The 15760-nt window shown below is 48.4% G+C and overlaps 1 protein-coding gene across 1 annotated transcript in view; it reads left to right on the top strand.

Moving 5' to 3' along the window:
* The first annotated feature begins 1676 nt into the window (after window positions 1–1676).
* Window positions 1677–15760, top strand: part of LOC146783426 (uncharacterized) — an 86810-nt gene continuing 72726 nt past the window's right edge. The window contains exons 1-2 of the mRNA XM_085632833.1: window positions 1677–1754; window positions 11536–12615. Of these exons, the coding sequence (XP_085488959.1) occupies window positions 1677–1754; window positions 11536–12615 (1158 nt within the window). The remainder of the gene's footprint in view (window positions 1755–11535; window positions 12616–15760) is intronic.

Raw genomic sequence — 15760 nt, 5'->3', positions numbered from 1 at the left:
ACACATGCCTTTGCAACACATCCATTACAACGCATGCATCTTTACCATAATTTTATTTTACCACACATATGCCTTTACCACGAATGTGTCTACCACAAAAATGTAAGTATATATATATATATAAAAGGTTTATACTTACCTGTAAAATACTTACATTTTCATGGTAGAGACATGCGTGGTAAAGGCATATTCATGGTAAAAAAAAAAGTGTGGTAAAGACACATGTATTGTATTGGATGTGTTGTAAAGGTAATGTGTGGTTCCGGCCGAGTTGTAAAGTATAAGTATAAGTATAAAGAAGCTTGTAGAGCGCTTGAATGCCAGGCGGCGTCTTGGCACTAAAGTGTGTGTGATCGGTGATGGAGGAACAGTACTAATGGATATTAAACAGCTGAGACTTCAGGGCCTTCCTGAAATATATGTAATTCTGTTGGAGTCGCATACCCACTGGTAGCTTATTCCATAGTTTGATTGCACAGTTGGCAAATGAGCGACCGTCCCATCTTGCTAGTCTGAATCTGGAGGTGCAGATGAGGCCAAGACTGGCTAAACGTAGATCACGAGAAGGGGTATAATGCCTAAACCTATCTCTTCTGTCAGTTGCACCCACGCCGAATCGTGCCCGGTGTACCAGACAGAGTGCCTTAAACTAAATTCTCTGCTGAACCGGGAGCCAATGTAATGATCTTCTTCCCTTAGAAGTGAGATGTCCCCTAAGTAAATTCAGAATGACACGGACCGCCGCGTTTTGCAGAGACTGGATCTTGCCAACCTGGTATTTATCAATACCCAGGAACATAGCGTTACAATAGTCCAGTCTGGACATAAAGAGAGCGGCCATCACCGTATTCTGCAACGCCTGCGGGATGAAGGGGAAGATTTTACGCAGTGTTTTGAGCAGAAGAAAACATGAGGAGGTTAAACTGTTGACCTGAGCTGACATATTCAGTTTATCATCAAAAATCACCCCCAGGTTCCTCACCTTAGTGACCGGTAAGGGACATTGCCCAGCCTCAGGTGACCACCACAGAGTGTTCCACAGCGGAGGACCCTTACCAAACTCCATGACTTCTATTTTCTCTGTATTTATTTTTAGGAAACTCTGGCGCATCCATTCCATCACATCCGTTAGACATGCATGAAATTTGGCCGCTATTAACTCAGGATTGTCCGTTACTGATATCACCAATTGTGAATCATCAGCGTAAGACACAAGAGTAAAGCCATGTTTCCTAACTACTCTGGCTAATGGCCTGACATATACATTAAAGAGGGTCTGGGAGAGAGCAGAACCCTGTGGGACGCCACACGGCAAAGTAAAATTAGCTGAGTGTAGGCCCGACCAGTTTAGGCTTTGCTTTCTATCATCCAAGAACGAGGAGAGGAGGGCCAAGGCCCGCTCCGTAATCCCTACCTCTTTTAATCGCTGTACCAATACCGCATGATTGACGGTATCGAAAGCGGCAGATAGGTCAAGGAGGACAAGAATTGCCCTCCATCCTCCATCAACTACTGACCGAATACCCTACGCTACCGTTATTAGGGCCGATTCAGTGGAGTGTTTAGGCCGAAAGCCATGCTGGGACCGATCAAGCAGACCATGTTTATCTAGGTGGTCAGTCAGACTTAAATTTATAGCCCTCTCCGTAACTTTAGCTATCAGTGGTAGGCCCGAAATGGGTCGATCATTTTTAAACTCTGACGGCTCCAAAGAAGCTTTTTTAAGAAGAGGCTTGATACTGGCCGTCTTCCAGGTAGCTGGATAGGTCCCCGCTGCCAGTACCTGATTGATCAGGGATGTGAGGGTGGGAGCAATCTTTTCAGCCACCAGATGCATGATGTGCGGAGGACAAGGATCGGTAGCTGAGCCTGATTTTATAGATCTTAACAGATCCCGTACCTCCTCTTTAGACAGAGGACCAAAGGAGGTGAGACTGCACGCCAGGTTCTCCTCCGTGCATGGTATCGGCTGCTTACAAGACGCAGATATTGAACTTGGTGAATTGGCCAAGTCATCATAGATTGTCAGCACCTTGTTTTGGAAGAAGGCAACCAGCTGATCACAAACAGCCTGGTCGGGACTAAACAAATTGGCCTGCTGGGGTTTGGCCAGGAAAGACACCGATTTGAAAAGTTCTTTGGCAGAGTTGCCAGCAATCGAAATTTTCCGAGTAAAATAGGCTTTTTTGGTGCTCAGAATAGACTGCTTGTATTTGTTCAGGGCATCATTATAGGCTGCCTTACTAACCCTACTATATTCCACTCTCCATTGTCGTTCGCGCCTTCTACACTCTACCTTCAACTTTTTAAGCTCTGGTCCATACCAGGGGGCACCCGGTGGGCGTCTATTACGTGTAGCAACCTGAAGGGGAGCAACATGATTAATTGCTCCCAAAATCCAGTCATTGAACTGAGTAGCTGCCACCTCGTTGTTGCTGTTCAAAGTTGGGGGAGAGTGGCCCAGAGCAGTCGTTAGGTCAGTGCAAGTAATCTTATTACATCGCCTGAACGTGATCTTAGTAGATTACTGTTTCCCGTGTCAAAGTAATGATTTTATATCGTGCAACAGCTAAAGATCTGCACACTTCACCCTTTGGCTCAAGCAATTTCTATCAAACAGTTGTTGTTGGCCATGTATTCCACTACAAGCTCTCTTTCACAAATTCGGAAAGCTTCCCTGGGAAAGCATTCTGCCTATTGCCTACCATTGGCTTTGTGTTTTGTAACTCACATTTGCTTGCTTTCTATTTGTTGGCTTTATTTGTTTTAGGCAGTCCAGCTTGAGTTCGCCCCGTCTGTGGCCCATACCTTATTTACTGTATTCTGACACCAGTACTCGCTTTCTGTAAACCGGCTTTTAAATCCTGCTCTTCTCTTTTCACATTCGCTGTTCCTTCAAAGACAGAGTTCAAATGACAGGCTCTGTAAGGTTTGGTAACGCTGGTGAAGGCACAGAACCTTCCAGAGTCAAGCGGGGGGAGCTCCAGGGAGGTGTCCTTGCTGCGATTCTCTTTTTCTCTATACAAAAGATCTGGAGAGGAAACTTATATCCGTCTGGGAAAATGTTCCATATGCGGAGCAAAAGGCCGTGCCTGCGTGTAGTAAATTAGGATCTGCTTCTTATGGTTACCCCCACTTTTTGCTTGATGTAACACTGTATTTGACTTGTCCGACTGGGATCCTAATATTCAGGACCCCAGTCTATCTGCTTTCTCCCTAAACTGTTATGTTATCTACTTAGGTGCACTCTAGATTGGATACTGGGGTACCTTTATCAGTCCCTAGTACATGGTAAACATGTACCCAGGGCATAGGTACCCCAGAGGCCTCCCATGGGCTGAAGCATCTATTATCCCACCCATGAGAGGCCATGCAAAATGGAACTACAGACCTGCCGTTGCAGCCTGTGTAAGTTGGTGCATGCACCACAACCATAAAACATAGGTTTACTATATCTAAGGGTCACTGCACTTAAAACCTATACGTTACCCATATAGCAGGCCTTTACAATATAGAGGGCAGGGTGCTTGGTTCTAAGTGAGAGAGTGCCCCTGCAGCCTATGCAATCCATTCGCCCGGATTGACAGTGAAGCAGCCATATTTTACTATAGAGGGGCATTACGGGACAGCGTGATGACCAACTCTAAAACGGCTAAAACAAACCCTATCGTGTTTGGTGTCATACATGTTGGAATCAGACCTCCCACACTGGTAACCGCTGTGGGAGGTATGATTCCACCCCTCAGAAGCGTGCTTTGTGAGGTCCCTGGTGTTCCCGTTACCAGCCTTCTAGCTCTGGACAGCACAAAATGGTTGCTGCCGACCAGAGACACATTTCTGCCCTTCTGCCAAGCTATAGCATGGGAAGGCAGAACAATAGGCATCCTGTCACAGGGAGGTGTGACCAACTCCCAGACAGGATTTAGTGTATTAGGGCTGGGTTAGGGCTGGGTGGGTGCACTTGCCAGCGACTGAAACTCTGCATGACGGGCACATTTGGTGTCCCTATGCATAGTCCAGTTCAAACCAGTCCTGGGAGCGTTGGCTCCCGCTCTGTCGCGGAAGCCAAAGGACTTGGGAGTAACCTCCCCTGTCCAGACCATCCCTTTTGAGGGTCCCTTGAATCTTCCCAACCCTCTCCCGTGGGTACTTAAGAGCTTACCTGGTTGTAGGGCCTTAGATTCATCATGGACAAGATTTACAACTGAAACCACTGCACTTCGACCGTCTGGGCACTCTGGACTTCGCTGGACTTCGTTTGGGCCGGACTTTGTCTCGCTCTCATGTTGCTGCATCGTCTGTGACTGTGCACCATACAGGATCCCTGTTGGACCTGTGGGGCATCCAAGACACCTGAAGACAATCTACCTTGGAGTGAAGGAGTAACTCCCCTGCATTCACAGGCACCGCAACACTGCTGACCGGTCTGCTGATCCTGAGCTCCTATGGACTCCGAGAGGCTCAGCAACACAGAAGGTGGGTTTGTGCATCCCTCAAGGTCCAAGCTGCCCTCTCACTGAGTTTGAGGTCAGGTTACCTCGTGGGGGCTGCAATACCCGAAACCCTGTGCACCATGTACTTTTGCAAGTGCATGTGCTTGTTGGCAATTCCTTAACAAGTGCATTGGGCTCTGTTGCCCCTACGTAATGGTGGCCGATGCGCCAAAGGCAAGCCCGTCTGCGCCCATACACAACCCGACCACGGCCAGCGCCAGGAACCCTGGACTTACCACTACCCATCGCTACGACACCACCACCCTCCTCGCAATTAACCCTGGAACACGACCCACGGCCAGTTCTCTTGCCTCCACTTCCGCCAGACCCTCACCGCCACCCCGGCCTCCAACACCGCCGACGCCAGCGCCGGTGACACCCTAAAATGCATCCTCCTCAACGAACACTTCGTACACAAACACGCCATAAAAATCTGGAACCTACTCGACTCTCTCTCACCCGACATCGCCTTCTTCACAGAGACCTGGACCAACGCATCTTCCGCCCCGACATAAGCACCGCCATCCCAGACGGATACAAGATCCAGAGGAAAGACCGCCCCAACCACCCAGGAGGGGGCCTCTCCATCACCCACAAGAGCACCCTCCACCTCACCACCTCCAACGAAACCTTCTCCTCTGCCGAACACCTGCACTTTCAGATCCAAACCCCCTACAAAGCCACACTCCGAGGAACCCTCATCTACAGACCCCCCGGCCCCCGAACACCCTTCGCCACCACCATCACCGACTTCATCGCACCCCACGCCATCGCCTCAACAAACCACATACTCATTGGAGACCTGAACTTCCACCTCGACAACCCCAGCGACCCTAACTCCACTATCCATGGTGACAACCTCGCCGGCATCGGACTTAAACAACTTGTCAACACACCGACCCACAGAGCAGGACACACCCTCGACCCCATCTTCGCGGCAGGAAACAGCATACATTTCAACAACACAACGCTGCCGCCATGGACTGACCACCACTGCGTACACTTCGCCATCAACAAACCCAAGGCACCCAAACCAGCCCTATGCCCACCACGAAGGAACTGGAGCAAGGTTACCAACGAGCAACTTAACTCCACCCTCACCCGAGACAACTACACCTGGGCACCCGATGCAAACAACACAAACGACGCAGACAGAGAACTCCATACCTGAATCTCCAACTGCGCAAACGAGCTTGCCCCGCTACGCAAACCCGACAGACAACGCCCCAGGAAAGCCGCCTCGTTCACCACCGCTCTCCAAGAAGCCAGACGCACCTGCAGATGCCTGGAGAAGAACTGGAGAAACACCAAGACAACCGAAAACCACACCACCTACAAGGACGCCATGACGGACTACCACAACCAGATCAGAGCCACCAAGAAGAACTTCATCCACAACAAAATCCTGGCCAACTCCACCAACTCGAAGGAACTTTTCAGTGTCATTCAAGAATTCACCAACCCACGCAGCGAAGCCACAGATATCACCCCATCCCAAGACCTCTTCGACAAGCTTGGAACCTATTTACACCTCAAGATCAAAAACCTCTTCGACAACTTCATTGACCGTCTACCAGGCGCCCCCCCCCCTCCCCAGAAACACCAGCCAATCACCCATCTCCAACTGGACACCGATCACGGCCGAAGACACCGGCTCAACCATGAAAAGCATCCACTCGGGGGGCCCCCACTGACCCCTGCCCCCCTCAAATTTACCACAGAGCCGTGGCCGCCATCGCACCCGAACTACAATCCACCATCAACACCACCTTCAAAACAGGCACCTTCCAAGACGACAGGAAGCGCGCATAAGTCAAACCCCTGCTCAAGAAGCCCACAGTTGACCCCACGACCTCAAGAACTATCGGCCCATCTCACTCCTCCCCTTCGCAGTTGCAGAGAAAACAGTCAACAGGAAACTGACATGATTCATTTAAGAGAACGCTGTCCTCGACCCATCCCAATCCGGATTCCAAAGCAACCACAGCACAGAGATTGCCCCACTCGCCACCACAGACGACATCCGCATCCACCTGCACCAAGGCCACTCCACAGCCCTCATCCTACTTGACCTATCAGTGGCCTTTGACACCGTCTCCCACCGCACACTAGTCGCCAGACTACATGATGCAGGCATACAAGGAACAGCCCTGGACTGGATCTGATCATTCCTCACCAGAAGAAGCCAAAGGATCAGACTCCCACCCTGTCTCTCCGACCCCAAAAAAATCACCTGAAGAGTCCCACAGGGTTCATCACTGAGCCCCACCCTCTTCTTCATCTACATGGCCCCCCTCATAGCCATCGTCCGACTACATGACCTCAACATTGTATACTACGACGATGACACCCAGCTCATCCTCTCCCTCACCAAAGACCCCATCACTGCCAAACTCAACTTCCAGAAAGGAATGCAAGACGTTGCAGTCTGGATGACCAACAGCTGCCTGAAGCTCAACGCTGAGAAGACAGAAGTCCTCGTCCTCTGTACCACCTCTTCTGCATGGGACAGCACCTGGTGGCTGACTGCCCTCAGAAGCCCACCTACCCCATCAGACCATGCCAAGAACCTTGGCATCGTAATCAACTCATCATGAACCGACAGGTCAACGCGGTCACCTCCAGCTGCTTCAACACCCTCCTCATCTTCCACAAGACCTTCAAGGGGATCACTTCTGAGTCAAGGAAGACAGTCACCCACGCACTCATCACCAGCAGACTGGACTATGGAAACGCACTCTATGTCAGCATCAACAAGTCCCTACTCCACAAACTCCAGACAATACAGAACACCGCCGCCACACTCATCCTCGGCATTCCCCGACACAAACACATCAGCCAACACCTACGAAGTCTCCATTGGCTCCCCGTAGAGAAAGAGTCACTTTCAAAATCCTCACTCACACCTACAAATGCCTACACAACAACAGACTCAAATACCTCATTGATAGAATCAACTTCCACGTACCTAAAAGAAACCTCCGAGCTTCCAACCTCGCAGTGGCCGAAACCCCGTGCATCAACAAAGCCAGAGCAGGCGGAAGATTCTTCTCTCACATTGCAGCCAAGACCTGGAATGAGCTACCGGCAGACATCAGACCCTCAAGACCTGGCTCATGGGTGAGTAGCGCGCTTACAATTCCCTGATTGATTGATTGAGTAGCCCTGACTGTAGTGATGATACCTATCTCCCTATGTACAATGCTAGGTTAGCACAACTGCGTTAGATGTTAGAAAGCCATCTTGCCGCTTTGCTGCTTTTGCACGCGACACTGTTGTCCCATGTTATTAATTGAGAAATGCTTACTCGACTTTGCTTCACATGAGAACTGTCTGTTGTTTAACATCCTTAACAGTAAGCAGCGACCTTGGTCTGTACATTGTGTAGAGAACCAGTCTGGGTCACTAGACGGTGCATGTTTTTGTGTTCAGGTTGATCGTACCACTATTTAGCCATAACATGCACACAGCTGCAGATACCTGAAAGACGAGTGCTTTTTAATATTGCAGTGCAGCATGTTTTAGAGTCAGTCGGCAGAAGAGTGTTCCCAGGAGAGAGCCTAGCTGATCCTGTGATGTGATTCCACTAAGCTGATCTATACGGTATGGGGTTCCCCATTCAAGCCTAGAGACCTTCTATTAGTCTAATAATAATACTATTAGTTTACTAGCGAAAGGAGGGTGGCTGATTTCCACTGTCATTTTATTATGATTGCTCCTTTCATTTTCTATGGTATTGTAACAATGCTGATGGTTCTGATCTTAACCATTTGTCTGCTTATGTTAGCCAAAGTACTGCATCTTAGAACACGAGGTTTATAAAATAAACTCTTTAAACTTTAACCGTGTCTCTGTTTATTCTGTTGTGGATTGATATGAGAATAATAACGAAAAGGTATTTCTGATTCCCACCATTCCTGAGAATATTCTAAGTCGCTTGTTCTGGGTTGTCTATACATTGCGACCGCCGAGCTAGATCTCGGATAACGAATGGGACACTAAGCTAGTCGGATAAGGGGTTCTGGGTTCTGAGGGGAGTTTTTGGTACACCACAATTCTCTGAGGTCCTGGGTTCCTGCGCATAGTTCTGTGCATAAGCAGAATCCCTGCAACATGGCGCACCTAACGTTTGGTCTATTATTTGAGATGCCTTAGTAGTGCTTATATTAGTCCACAACACCCTCACTCTGGTTTCCGGTTGACGGGAGTGACGGTTTAACCTACCTAGGTTTCGACTAATAGGTTCCTTCAAGCTTGATCATTAAAAAGGTTAGTTTTCCTGAACCCCAGTGCTACACTTGATATCGTTGTTACGCTTTAGTGTGTCCTGATGGCGGTGACATAGCCGCGCATAGTTGTGTACCTCTGCGCCGTCATTTGACGACGTATGGGGTGCCGGATGAAGGGATGGCTGTTATTTTTGTGGTCAGTGCTGATGCGTCATACCCGTATGAGTTGTTCTACTCATGGGTGACTTTTCTGGCGGTGGATGACGATGATACGTTTCACACCTATACTCCCACTCAGCTTCCTGCGGTCTATACCCCATATAGGACACAAGAAATTCCAATCTCTGCCTGGCAGCATACTATTTGGTTTAATGGCGCCCTTCCCCATGCGGTTACACCGGCGAGAATGGGCCCATTGTCTATTGCAGGGGCCACATGGCCGGTGCTAGCCGGATTTACGCCTCATCCCCGCTATCTGACGGTGGCTGAGTTGCATGTACTCCACACTGCCCTTATTACAGTGCATAGGGCTCTGGTGCAGTACGTGTCACGCACCGTGCAGGCGGGGGCACCTGCTGTTGCGGGACAACCTACAGAACACCACGCAGTGGTTATTAGTCCTGTTATGGTTAATTCGGTGGTTGGCAAGCACCCCACCAGTAAGGATGAATTTCCTTATTGGCTTGCTGAGAAATTTGATCAACTGGAAGCAGTTTTTCCAAATACTACTCCTGTGGAGAAGCACAGGATACTCACTATTACTTTTCCTAAAGACCTGGTCCCGGATATGGCCGATTGTGACAACTGGGGAAAGGTCTTTGCGGCGACCTATTCGAAGAGCTATGGCACTCCGTCTATGGCTGTACTATCCTCCGTCATCAAGAAGGTTCAAGAGAACCATGGTGCGGAGGCAGCTATTGAATTGGGGATGAGGCTTGTCGACAGCTTCGATGTGGTTTGTTCCATGGTGATGGGCAACCTCAAAGGAGATGCCATGCAGTTCCAAGTTGGTAATATGCTGGAACTTGTGGATGTGAACGACAGGCCCAGGGAATTCGCAAAAATTATTGCGAAAGCCTACAGAATGGTGGGCCGTAGCGCCTTGGGTGTGAAACCCACCGTGATCATTCCTGATGTAGTACAACAAACTAAGGTGAGTTCGTCTACTAAATACGAAAAACCCAACTTTCCGAAGCAAAGTAGGAGAGCGAAAAAACAGGGGAAACAGCAACAGAAACTGGGTTCTCGTTCTGCCTCACCCGATCGGTCGACCAGTGACCGCATGTATGATCTGCGCGATCGTTCTCGTATTAAGTCACCTGATAGATTTCAGGTTTCTGAACAACGCTCTCCTCGTTCTTCACAGGAAACATCGGCTTCACAATCCGGTGGCGGAGACCGTGGGAAAGGAAGGGGTGCTCAAGGTCGTGAGCAACCTCGCCAGACCGACGGTAAAGGCAAGCAGGACGAGTCTGCACGTCAATGGCCCCCGTTTCAGAAAAAGAAAGTTGCTGCGCTAACGGCGAGGTATGCCTCAGATGGTACGGACACAGCTTCTGAACCTGACATGGGCGCTAACGCTGCTAGACAGCGCGGCGGAAGTTACAGTAGTGCGGCAAGCACTGCGTCCATATCTGGAGGTGACAGCAACTGATACATTTGTGAGTGTTGAAACTGCTGATACCCGCGTAGCTCCCCCTGAAAGACTGTTTGAAATTGTCCTTTTAATTGAGGGTGACATACAACGCAAAATTAGAGTGGTTTTTTGGGATAATCTGACCTCCACCTATGATATTCTTTTGGCGGAGGCTGATTGGCCCTCGAGGGGAGGTCGTGATCCTCCCGTCCTTTGGGCACTCAGTGCCGACGGAACATTCTACAAGGTTGGCCGGGGAGTGGGCGCAGGTGCTTGCGCCTGCGTTGTATCGTAATCAGGTCGGCTGGGATAAATTTTCTCCCAACCATGAGATTCCGTTGCGGTCCACGCCCCAGCCACAACCCCAATATCCCATGCGTCGTGAGGCACGACCTGACGTCGCTTTCATCCTTGAACAATTGGAATATCAGGGAGTAATTGAAACATGTGTGTCACCTATGAATAATCTTTATTCACTGTGACGAAGCCTGACGGATCGTACCGCCTAGTTTTGGATTACCGGCACTTAAACTCACACTGCCGGACGTGCGCGGTGCAAAATACCCATGGTTCGGCTCTCGTCGATAGTCTCGTGAGAAAACGGTTTAAAACCACACTTGACATTTCCAATGGCTTTTATAGTCATAACCTGGCCCCTCTCAGTTATGAGTGGACAGCGTTCACCTCGGGTGGCATTCAAAAACAATTCAAAAGGCTCCCAATGGGCTATAAAAACAGTCCTGGGGTCTTTGCTGCTCGAGTGGTCTCTCTCTTAGAGATGGTAGACCCGGAGGCGTACTCGTATGTCGATGACATCTATCTAACGGACGACGAGTTGCTTCCACACCTTGCTCGTGTGGATAACATAATAACTATGTTTGCTGATTACGGTTACAAGTTTAACTTTGCGAAGTCCCACATTGCCGAGTATACAGTGTTGTTCTTGGGGTACGAACTCAACAATGAAGGTCGAGGATTGGCTCCGCACTTCCTTGAGAAATGCGCACGCCTCCGTGCTCCTACTACACTGAAAAAATTACAATCCCTGCTGGGCTTTCTGAATTTCGGTTGAACGTATATTCCTGACTATGCCCAGCGTATCAAGCCACTTTATGCCTTGGTACAACCTACTTTTTCCAAATCTTGCTGGCTGCCGGAGCATTCAGCTGCATTACAGTTATTGCAAGCTGACCTTCTTGCTTCCAAATACTTACAAACGCGTGATAATCACACTAACCTGTTCATTAGAATTGTACCGGGCGCAGTGGGTTTCACTTACTTAACGTTCAATGAGGGCGACACCGTACCCATTGCATACAAATCACACCTGTACACTTCGGCTGAGCTGCGCTTTTCCGCTGTCGAAAAAGTACTGACGGCAGTTCAGATGGCGATCCTGAAAGAACGAGCGCTATCACAAGGGAAACGTATGCTGGTGGTAACACCATATCCTGCCCTCGAGGCAGTGACGAAAGCTAGTGTACCAAATTCTAAGGGTTTGCATCCAAGGTGGATACAATGGGCTACTTCCTTGGCTTCGCCGGACGTCACATATATCTTTGACGCAGCATTTCAGACTCAGGAGTTCTTGAAATATGAATTCGTTCATCCGGCTCTTCTGTCTTTGCGCCCGCTCGAGGATTACCATTGTGTCATTTACACTGACGGGTCTGCGCAACCCGCAACTGGATCAAAGCACGCCTATTCAGCGGCTTGCGCAATTGTGGTTGGTACATTCGTAAATGGTGAATTCCAATCCGATGCTGTGCATACACAGTCATTGGGTGATTGTACCGCGCAGTTGGCGGAGCTTCGTGCTCTGGTGCTTGCACTGGAGTTTGCTGATCCTCGGGTCACGACTCTTATAGTAAGTGACTCGTTTTATTGTGTCCATGCATACAACGACGATCTTCATTTTTGGTCTCAAAATGGCTACCATGATTCCAAAGGTAGCACGATTAAGCATAAACTGCTTTGGGTTCGAGTGGCAGATCTTAAAGAACGTCTGCCTCTCGTGAATGTAATTCACACTCTTGGTCACCAACGTGTTGGCGTCCATGCTGTCAGTAACAGTTTGGCTGACGAGGCAGCAAAAACCGCAGTGGCGACATACTTAGTAGCAGCAGTTACAAGATCCAAAAGTAAGATCGATGATGACATCTTGGCAGCGGTTGCTGCTACAGAGACGGGAAAAGGTTATCCGAAAGGTTTCCCTTCTCGTTACCATTATCACTTAAGTCCTGATAACGTCTCGTTAGTGAGGATTAACGACGTTGGTGACAGATTGATTCCCAACGCGGACTGCAGACCATCTTTGATATCAGCAGCCCACTAGGACATTGCGTCCGCGCATGCCGGCGTTTCGGCTACGGTATCTTTATTACAGCAGCGTTACTGGTGGTTCGGCTTGTACAAACAAGCACACGCCGATGTTCTTAATTGTGACATTTGCCAGCAGATAAAACCTTCCTCTGCGGCGCGTCCACCACAGACGCAGTTGTATATATCTAATAAACCACTTGTTTATTTAGATCATTGCGGTCCATTTACCTCTGATACTGCGTACAAGTACATCTTAGTTGCAGTGGATTCGTGCACACGTTTTCTGGGGGTGTGGCCACAAAGGAGTGCTGATGCCCGTACTGTCATCAAGGATTTGCGTGTCTTTGTTGGAAGTTTTGCGTGTGGTACCTTTCATTCTGATCACGGCCCTGCGTTCGCCTCTAAGGCGTACAAAGAAGCCATGAGAAATTTGGGGGTCCAAGTCAAATTTTCGTCTCCATACCGGCCTGAGGGCAATAGTGTGGTGGAGCGAATGAACCGTGACTTAAAGCAATCTTTGACAGCCAGGGTTTTAGGTACTGGTCGGAACTGGCTAGCCCACTTGTATGACGTCCAACGTGCACTTAATAATCTCCCTAGAAGGTCTCTGGGTGGGCGGACCCCATACATGATGCTCTTTGGCATACAAATGTTTGTCCCGGACCTTGATGGTCTAGACATGGCGGCGTCGGCGGCACCCTTTGACCTAGATGATCACTGTGCTGTATTGCAGAATCTTCAAGAAGCCAGAGACACTCTAGCGAAGGAACACGTACCCTCAACACCTGATGCTGCACTTCAGATTCCGGTAGTCGGCTGGCTACCTCGAGTTGGTGACCTGGTCCGTGAGAAGGTGGAGAACAAGAAGGAGTTCGGCCCCTCTTATCGTGCACCAGTTCCAGTGCTTGGAGTACAGGGTACACGTACAGTCATTTTACCTCCACTTCCTGGTCGCAAGGATAACAGGTACATCTCTATTGACAATGTCAAGCTACAGCGAGTGGCCGATACTTCTTAGTATGACACCAGCGGTTTCTTGCCCTTCGATGCTGAGAAATTCTGTTGTGGCCCCAGCTTCTAACACCTTGCCTGATGTTGCCGTCGAGATGCATTCAGTTACTGGTCCTTTACTGCCACCAACGGCTGGTGGTCTGCCTGAAGATCCTGAGTATGCTTATCCTACAGAAGTCCCGGTGCCTCTTTTACAATCAACCGCAATTAACCAGTCACATTCTTCCTTTGACAATAATTCCATGACTTCTATTGCCCCGTCAAAAGTTTCCATTTTTGTTGCCTGGTTCAAAAGACATTTTTTAATTCCACCTTGGACTTACATTTGGCTGGTGCTCATATCTGTTTTTTTGTTTATGTCCATTGGCTTTGTGGTAGTGTTTTTTAGACTTATCAATGGACACTACCTGAAAGAAAGATCTACAATTCGTTTAATTGATGGAACTTTGGCCCCTCACTCCTCATCACATATCATGAAAAGGGACCAGACATTTGTGAACATTACCGCCTGGCCTGTACGTGATGGAAATGCTTGGGATGCTGTTAAATTTCAAATTCATGGCCCCACTGAAGTGATTAATGTGCCTAATGTATTTCGTGTTTCTATGGGTGATGTGGTTAAACAGAACATCCACTCAGATGATTGGGATGTCAAAGCCATTGAAGCACTGTTTTCTGATTTGAAATATTATGCTGCATTTGATGCTGAGGATTTGTATTTAGATACTGCAAATTTTGATGAGCAATTCTGCTATCAACATTATGGCACACACTTCCTGCACAAAGCAAATACGTTTAGAAATTTTGTAAATTACACGCAATGGGAACATTGTCCCGCCCCTAGGCTGGGTAGCTCAGCCACATTGGTGAACAAATACACTTATTTTTCAGATTTCAGTGTGTCAAATCCGGCCTCCTTTTATTTTAAGGTAGCGCCTGAGTCTGCTTCTAAAGTTAGACTGACACACACCAAATTGTTGTATTCCAAGTCCTTTATGGACGAGTTGGCAATTGGAGGATATGATCTGTGGAAAGCTACTATCGATCTTAAGTCCCTTTGGGGTACTAAACCATGGCAGGTACAGGGAACGGAAGCTGTGCATCGTGTCTGTCTTATCCCGAATCATATGTTATTTTTAAATTCTTCAATTTTTCAGACCACCTGTTTTGGATTGGGTACTACTAAAAAATTAAATTCTCCCTCAATTCCGGATCTGGGTGCTTACCCTGGTTGGGGTAATCATACAGATCTTCCCCTCTCTACGTTGCAGACATACGTGTCCAACACATCCTTCAACATTACTGATTTGAATCCGGAAGGGTGGTTGGTATGGCAGACGAGTTCAGATGTCTGTCAACATCGTTTTCTTGGTTTCGAACAGGGGTATACACAAGTTCGTGTGGACCCACGTTTTGAATCCTCTCATAGTGTAACTACCTACTCCGTGGGGAAGTTATGCCAATCCTGGCTGCAACATTCCACTTTAGCGTCTGTTAAACTGCATTTATCAAAATTAAACGACAAAATAGATTTGAATGATTTTGTTAAGGGTCCTGTTACAGGCAGGTCCAAAAGATGGGTGTATGCTATTTACAACAAAGTTTGGAAGCTGTCACAGATTGAGGCTGCGTCCAGGTTACGAGCTATTGACCAAGCCAATATGGAGAAGGTATTGGCTGTAATAGATAATAGCATTAACACCCTGTCTTCCAGAATTTATACCTTAGATAATATTGTATCGTCTGTGTTAGACATTGTGCAGGATGATTTGTCTGTATTGTATCATGGTCAAAATCAGTTACGTTCTATTATGCAGTTTGCGTGGACTTTGCAAACGTTAAAGGCAGGGAAAGTCCCCTGGGATTACATGAATGTTTCATCATTGTTCCGCCCTTTTAATTTAACCCCTTCCATGCTGGACGGATTCCCCTGCTGTGCTGATCTTTTCTGCGCGGGCGTGGTCATGACGGAACGGTTCCGTCATGAGCACAGCTCAACCGTGGCTCATGACGGAACCGTTCCGTCATGAGCACCGAAGGGGTTAACTGCAAAACAACAGTTTATGTTC

This window comes from Triturus cristatus, chromosome 11, assembly GCF_964204655.1.
Source record: "Triturus cristatus chromosome 11, aTriCri1.1, whole genome shotgun sequence".
NCBI classification, from domain to species: Eukaryota; Metazoa; Chordata; class Amphibia; order Caudata; family Salamandridae; genus Triturus; species Triturus cristatus.
The sequence above is the reverse complement of the archived record's forward strand: the minus strand, read 5'-3'. Positions and strand labels throughout refer to the sequence as shown.